Source organism: Mustela erminea, chromosome 20 (assembly GCF_009829155.1).
Source record: "Mustela erminea isolate mMusErm1 chromosome 20, mMusErm1.Pri, whole genome shotgun sequence".
Taxonomy (NCBI): Eukaryota; Metazoa; Chordata; class Mammalia; order Carnivora; family Mustelidae; genus Mustela; species Mustela erminea.
The window spans coordinates 15115829-15123600 of NC_045633.1; the positions used below are offsets into that span (position 1 = coordinate 15115829).

At 56.2% G+C, this 7772-nt stretch overlaps 1 protein-coding gene and 1 long non-coding RNA gene across 2 annotated transcripts; both read left to right on the forward strand.

Moving 5' to 3' along the window:
• The first annotated feature begins 3183 nt into the window (after positions 1 to 3183).
• Positions 3184 to 3730, forward strand: LOC116581177. Its single transcript, XR_004281935.1, has 2 exons — positions 3184 to 3410; positions 3536 to 3730. It is a non-coding gene; the product is annotated as an uncharacterized LOC116581177 (long non-coding RNA).
• A 3379-nt stretch (positions 3731 to 7109) lies between these two features.
• On the forward strand, positions 7110 to 7566 carry PRM3 (protamine 3). Its single transcript, XM_032328246.1, has one exon. It carries the CDS (start codon positions 7190 to 7192, stop codon positions 7466 to 7468), a length of 279 nt encoding a protein of 92 aa, XP_032184137.1. The 5' UTR covers positions 7110 to 7189; the 3' UTR covers positions 7469 to 7566.
• Positions 7567 to 7772: the final 206 nt, after the last annotated feature.

Genomic DNA, 7772 nt, shown 5'->3' on the forward strand with positions numbered 1-7772 from the left:
GGCAAGTAGGTGAGGAGCGGGTGCCTGACGCTTCCAAAATCATACTACGGGACCATGACTCTGTGGTTGGAAATTGACAATAAAAGTGTGTAATCGTAAAAGCATCCGTGTACCATTCATTTCCTTTTTTTTCCCCATTCATTTCTTCATGCAACAAATAGTAGGGTTTCTGGGTTACCCGGTTACTGTCCGTAGGAGGACTTGCTACGGTGACCGAGAATCCCCTCCCGAGCTCACAAACTTAATTCCACTTGGAGACACAAAGCACTGTAAGCACCGGTAGCAGCAAGTGCTACTTCCTTCAGGGTAACAGCTAGCCGCACTAACGAACTCCCAACATTTCAGCCAATGGCCCCTCTCCTTCCCAGGGCTTATTTCTGTAGCGATTAGATTTAACACATGTCTCGCCCACGAAACTGGAAGGTCCTGTTTGGGTTCCAAGCTTTTCCTGTCCCCCTGCCAAGCCTTCACACCAGCGGACCACCCCCACTGTCGAGTCAAGGGCCTCCTCAGAGAGGCCCTACTCAGATGTCCCGGTGCCCGAGTTTCCTGCCAGCCACTCTGCCCGCCATTTTCGTGTGATTTTGCACTCAACTCCAGAGTCTTGGGTTTGTTGAATGATTCACTTGCATGCTGTCTGCCCCAAGGAGAATGTAAGCTTCTTGGGGGCAAGAGCTCCCATCTCTCTCGCTCCTGCTCTAGTCCCACTGCCCAGAATCGTGCCTGGCACACAGTAGGTGGTCATTAAAAACCCCAATGAATGAGTCCTTCGGCCTCTATGGCTCAAACTTCTCATCACTCATCAGAACCCATACCAACCCTCCATCTCACGGGGGCTCCTCTGGGACGGCGCAGGTTACCTTTACAAAGTAGTAAGAGTGCGAAACTGGATCTACGCACGCACCGATAAATGAAGAGGTACTTCGGACTTACTGTGTGCCAGGTGAGTAACTCTGAGTAACTCTGTGGACTTCAGCTTCAAGGTCACGGTTTTCCCACCTTGATGTGGCTTGGGGAGTAGGGATCTGGAAGCTTCCGGCCACATCCCGTCTGAGGCAAAAAGCACTAACTATCCACTGTTCCCTTTCTTCCTCTGGAGAGCCCAGCTTTATCCCAAGGGGCAGGGGGCTCCTGAAGTAAGACAAAAAGAGCAGAAGGGAAGTTGCTGGGGGTTAAGGTGTCTGGGAAAGCTCTTTATAGAATAATGACTCCTTTTGCACCCCACCCCCTCCTCCTCTTCCATCCTGCTTGCACAGGGCACAGGGTTGAATTTCCAGCAGGGCTGAGGCTAGCCCTAGTGTGCCTTTGTTATAATTAGAAAAAGACTTCCACTGTGAGTAGTCAATTAGAAAACAGCTCCTGTGGGCAGAAGCCTGCCTGTGGGTGCTGGGCCTGGCTTGGCAAGCAAAGCACAGGCTGGGTTTCAGTTCCCATTCAGTCCCCTGGCTGGGAGCTTCGAGCAGTACAGGAACTACACAACTGTCCATGGCAGCCCTGATTTTGGACTAGGAGGCAACATTAAGAATGGAAAGCGCTTGCGGAAGTCAGGCCCTTCAGAAGGGTGGAGTTCCTGTACCAACCTTGGAAGACCTTCCTCCTAACTTCTTTTCTTTTCTTTTTTTTTTTTTTTTAAGTAGTTTTAATAATTTATTTGGAATTCACTTCAAAGTTACATAAAAGTTGCAAAAACTATACAAAGAACTCCCCTTCATCCAGACTGGCCTAGTGTTACCCTTCCTTCCCTTCTGCCCTCCCTCCCCCTCTTTCCCTAAGTAGATACACACTTATTGCTACTGTTTCTTTCTGAATCGCTTGATAGCAGCTGGCAAAATGACTCTTACCGTGCCTACATACTCTGGCATGTGTGTCCCCAACGCAAGGACAGGATCTGCCAAAGCACCTCTGACTTCTTCAGTAAAACCTCAAACTCCCATCCAGAAGTCAGTTCAGTTTTCGGTTGTAACTAATCACCTCTAATTCTAACTGCCACTCTCTTTATCCCGAAGACTCGCACAGGGCGTGGGAACAATTACACAGAGCCGGGCTTGCTGTCTCGCCCAAGCTGGCCCGTGCTCCCTGCCCTGACCACAAGGGTCCCTCTCCGATTCCACACACGTGCCAACCAGCTCTCAGCATCGGGACTTTTTTTTCCCCAACTGTGGTGAAATTCACTTAACAAAATGCACCATTTTATTTGTTCATTTCACGGACAGAGAGCACAAGCAGGGGGAGAAGTAGAAGGAAAGGGAGAAGCAGACTCGTCGCTGAGCAGAGAGCCCGATGCAGGGCTCCATCCCAGGATCCTGGGATCGTGACCAGAGCCGAAGTCAGATGCTTAATGACTGAGCCACCCAGGTGCCCCCAAAATGCACCATTTTGAAATGAAGAGTTCAGGGACCTTTAATAAGCTCACACTTTCATCACCCCAGAAAGAAGCCCTATGCCCACTAGGCGGTCATTCCTCACATCCGCACTCCCCAGCAGCTCCCCACCCCCACCACCATGGACTGGTGAGTCTACAGATTTCTGTCTTCCGGACACTTCGTATAAACGGGAACCATGCTACTTTGCAGCTGCTGTTCCTTGCCCCCTGCATGCTTTTCCCTCCTCCGACCTTGACACATCCCTTAGGAATTCCCTTCACCAGAGCTTCCTTAGGCAGCCTTCCTGGCGCCTCCTGGAGGTCAGGCCCTCCCCAAACTCTCACACTCTCAGAAACTCGCACCCCCTCACCCCGCCGCCCCCGTAAGTGACCCTTAGCGTTTTTCACAATTTCAATTCCTCTGTGTGGTTATTTCATTCCTGCTTCCTAGAGTTCATTTACAAAGCTGATCAGGCAAGAACATGCCGGCCTTATTTGTCCCTGGATGCCAGGGCCTAGCCCAGAATCGGGCACCTAGTAGGGAGGTGTGCAACAATTTTGTGTTCACTGAATAGCTGAATGAGGGACAGACTGAGAGCCCTTTGCAGAGAGGCCCCTCCTTGTCTCCTTGGGGTTGGTGACCTGGTGGGGGCAGAGGTCCCCACCTTGAGCCGAACGGCCCCACCCGGTCCCCTCCCCGGGGCCTCCCACACGTCCATATATGGACGCAATCAGGACCCCTGCAGCCTGGGTGGGGGGGTCTGTGACGTCCAGGCCTCTGTGACCTCACAATGTCCTGGGCCGCCCCCCGTGTCTATAAGAGGCCCAGGCGTCGGCCCCCGGCTCACAGCCCACGAAGTTCCACCTGCCCACAGGTTGGCTGGCTCAACCAAGGAGGTCCCTCTGCTCTGAGCATCCGGGCCGGTTCCATCCAGCACCATGGCCAGATACATATGCTGCCGTAGCCACAGCCGGAGCAGATGCCGCCGCCGGAGACGCAGATGCCGCAGACGGAGGAGGCGGTGCTGTCGGAGGCGGAGAAGGAGAGGTGAAGGGGCCCAGTGGGGAGCTGAGGGGGAGCCGGGTGGGTGGGGGAGGTCCCTGCCGTGCTGAACCTCCGTCTGTCCCCCTGACCTGTCCCCCTGGCCTTGTCCCCCACGCCACCCCCCACAGTGTGCTGCCGTCGCTACACGGTGTTGAGATGTCAGAGAAGATGAACGCACAGAAACCAGTCCACCGCACCCCTGCCTGCCGTGCCACCAGCCGCCAAGACCCTCCTGCCGCCTCATGAACATGCCACCGGCCCAATGACATGAACAGGAGCCTGCTAACGAACAATGCCGCCTGTCAATAAACGATGAAAAATCATTCTCGCCTCTTTGCCTTGAGGGGGCTGGAGGGAGGGCTGAGGGGAAGAGGGTTCACGAGTGCCAGCGGTCGGTCGGCTCTTGGTCCAAACTCTGCACTCTGTTCTGGTCACTGCATCTTACCCCTCCGCCTGCCCCCGTGTCCCCTCCATAACCACCCCTTTGGGAGCCCTAACCCCGGGGTGGGGGTTGGCACAGGAGCTGGGTCCTCTCCCCAGCGGTGCTCCATGGCTTCCTGGGGACAGCTTGACATGGGCCAAAGAAATGGGCTCAGGGCTGGCTCCCCGCCCCCAGAGAACCAAGGAAATCTTTACCAGCTCAAGCTCTGGTTCTGGTTCTTGTCCATATCCCACTACTTCCCCCACGTGCCCACCTTGGTTTCTTTCCTGCACTGAAAATACCTCCAGTGGAGGAAACTAGGTGACTGTCCCACCTCGCCTGCCCACCTGTCCGCTCCTCCCACGGGCCGCACATGAGCCGTGGAGATGGTTCAAGAGACTCATGGACACTTTTGGAGTCAAGTGGACCTCAGCCTGTCGATTACAATCCTTACATGGTGGCAGAGCCCAGCCCGCAGGGCAACTCCTCAGGGACCAGGAGTTCAGGGGCTGTGTCCTAAAGTGACAGGGCTCCTTAGCACCTCAGAAACGTCCCTGGCCATGACTTCCCTTTTATCAAACATCACGGGTTCATCACACTAGGGTCTCGCATTGACCTTGCAAGACAGGAATAGATGACAGAACCCGCTTGCGTGACCCCAATCACTAGATGGCTTCTAGGACGGCTGGGCCTAGGCCCCCCTCCCCACTCCCCTGCAGCCGAGCAGACTGTTGTAAGTAGATCAAGCTCCAGCCACCGAGACGGGGGTGGATATCCCTTCGTACTAACAGGTGCCAATCTCAGGGGCACTAGTAGCCACTGAGCAATACTAGGGTGGAATTAACAAACTACCACACACTTCATTGCTGTAAACACAAATTTATTCAGTTTTGCAGGACAGGATTCCGAAATGGCTTGAAATCAAGGTGTGGGCAGGGCTGTGTTTCTCCGAGGGAGTATAATCGGTGTCCTTGCCCAGATCCCGGAGATCCGCTGTGTTCTCTGGCTCACAGCCCCCCTGTGACCCCAGTGGACCCACCCACACACATAAGGGAACCTCCACGGGAGAGACGCCTCATTCCGTCGCCCCAATTCTGATTCTGGATTTTAATGGGCTCATCAAAGGACCTTGAGGCCCAGGTGACAAGAAGAGGGCCCCTTATTTGCACAGGGACCTTGAGCGAGTCACATGACCTCCCCCATGCCTGTCTTCTGGAAAAGAGGAATTGCAGAAGGAGCGCACGTATGGAAAGTCCCTGACCAAGCGCCTGGCCCTACAGTGACGTGTGAGGGGACTGGTCAGGCCAGGGTGAGGACAATGGTGGGGTGGGGCCCCTGAGTCATAGTGGGGGGCCCCCTTTATATACAAGGCCCCAAAGAGCTGCCCGGCAAACCAGTCCAACGTTAACAGCAGGAGCAGGCGAGCAGGCCTCAGCCCTCCTCCCCCACCCCCACGGCCAGCTGCAGCCTCAGCCTAAGCCCCCCGCCCCACCAGCACGATGGTCCGCTGCCATGCACTGAACCCGAGTGAGCGTTCGCAGCAGGGGCAGGGCCAGGGGCAGCAGGGGGAGGGGCAGCAGCAAGAGGGCCAGGAGCTAGCACAGGCGCAGGCACAGGAGCAGACAGTGAACCAGGAGAATGTCCCCGTGGAAGGAAGGACCCACAGGGACCGACATCACTACAGGCACAGGCACTGCTCCCGGAGACGGCGGTACAGGGTCCACAGGCGGCGGCGACGCTCCTGCTGCAGGAGGTGCCAGAGATGGGCTTGCAGGCGCAGGAGGCACCGCAGAAGTCTGGCGGGTCCCCGCCCCGGGTGCGCCCCACCCCTGGGGCCACCCTCTCCCCGCCGCCACCGCCACCACGGAGCCCAATCCCCACGGCCTGGTAACCTGAACTCTTTCCCAAAAGGCTCCAGGAAGGTTGGGAGGAGGAGATACAGAAGGCGGCACTAAGCCTCCCTGGGGCCATTGAAGCCCCAGGTGGGATTTCAGGAAAAGTCACCCACCAAAGCACCATCTTGTGAGGCCACAGCCTTCCCCCTGATGCCGGATGCCACCAGAGCCCACCTCTGGACTAAAATGAGCAAAAGCCATCTGCCAAATAAAGCTTGAGATAATAAACTTGGCTGTCAGAGTCTCCTCTTTGTCGACTAAACCCTGTACCCTGCTGGCAGGTCGCCCCGTGACACTGTTGGTGCCCTCAGTGGGTGATGGGTTCCCTCCATCACCCAGAGCCAGGGTTTCCTGCTGAGCCTCGCTATTCCACCTTCATGACTATTCGGGGGTGCTGGGTAGCTGGGTAAAGTATGAATTGTACTGAGATGGACAGCAGGTCTGGTATGCTCCAGCAGCATGGAGGGAACCAAAGCCCCTTGCTGGACGGAATGGGCCTGGTACACTATCCGAGGTCCTGCATTACCACACACAAATTTTAAGGCCCTGTCAGCAGGCCATGCTCTCTCTGGAGGCTCCAGGACAGAACCCGTTCCTGCCTCTGCAGTGAAGCTCCTCTTAGTGCTCTAATCTCTGCTTCTGCGAGCACACTGCCCTCCTGTGTAAAATCCCGAATCCCTCTGCTGTGAGTACATTAAGGGCCTACCCAGATAAGCCAGGCCGGTCTCCCCACCTCAAGAGCCCTGGAGAGTCATTTATTCAGCTGACCATGGCCACCAAGGATTTGGGGCAGAAAATTTGCTGGAAACCAAAGTGCTAACAAGGCATCCCTCCCATGCTGAAACTGTGTAGTATGGGTGTGTGTCAGGAGACCTGTGATCCCCAAACAGGAAAGAGTTACTAGGGCTTTCTTTAGTCTTCCAGGAGCATGACTTATACATAGAGGACGGGTTTTCAGTACAGCTGCGTAGCCTCCCCCACCGGCTCCTGGTCAAGAAACCAGACATTTCCAGCCCCACCCCTCCCTTGTGCCAACTCCCCCAAAAGTAGTCACTCTTCTGACCCATCTTCACGTACTGTCAACAGCCCCCTTGAGCTGGGTATTTCTGGAATGTGGGAAGGAGTCTGTGGGCTCTCCTGCTTCTGGAAGTTCTACCCCAACTGTTATCCCAGCTATAAGGGGAACTTTTGCCAGCACACATGAGGCCTGGAAGAGGAGGGAACGTGGCCACGCTGGCCTGGAATCCTCTTTCCCAGCCTGCAGGTGGTGGGAGCTCAGGGGGGCTGCTGGTGGTCAGGGTTTGAGGCAGGTGTTGGCCCCGGACTCAGGTATCAAAGGGTGGGGGTGGGGGGACTCCAGGGTCCCTTTGTGAGGTCATCGCCTTGCCTGCTGTTCTCACAGCCCCTGCACTCCCCCCACCTCAGTGGCCTTCCTGCCCAGTCTGGAGAGGCAGCCAGAGCGGGCAATGGGTTCCCGTTGTGCCAAGCTCAGCACAGGCCACAGCCGGGGCCACGAATCGTCCATGAAGAAACTCGTGGCCTGCGTGAGTCAAGATAACTTCTCCTTGTCATCCGAGGGTGAGGAAGAGGAGGAGGGAGAGGAGGAGGAGGAGGAGGAGGAAGAAGAAGAGCTCCCGGTACAGGGCAAGGTGCTGCTGATGGAATCTGAGCGGCAGGAGGAGGAGAGCACCGAAGAAGATCCTGTGGCCCAGCAGAGCCCCAAGCCTGAGCAGACGCGCTCCTGACCCACGACGGTGGCCCAGGGGGAGGAGCTTGCCACTGCTCCAGCGAGAAGAACTTTCAGAAAAGAGTCAATAAAAAGTCTCCGAGGGCTTTAGCTCTCCTGTGGTGGCCGTGCATTTGTGTGTGTCTGCGGGGGGGCCCAAGGGGCAGGAGTCCGTGACTCCTGTTCCTGAGTTTCAGCCACAAGTTCTCATGCGGCCCACCCCCATGACTCGTCGGCCTCCCTCCCCTGCTTCAGGGGCTGGGGAATGTGGTAGCCCCAGCTGGGAGAGTCCACCAGTTCTCTCTGGGGGGTGGGGTGGGGGA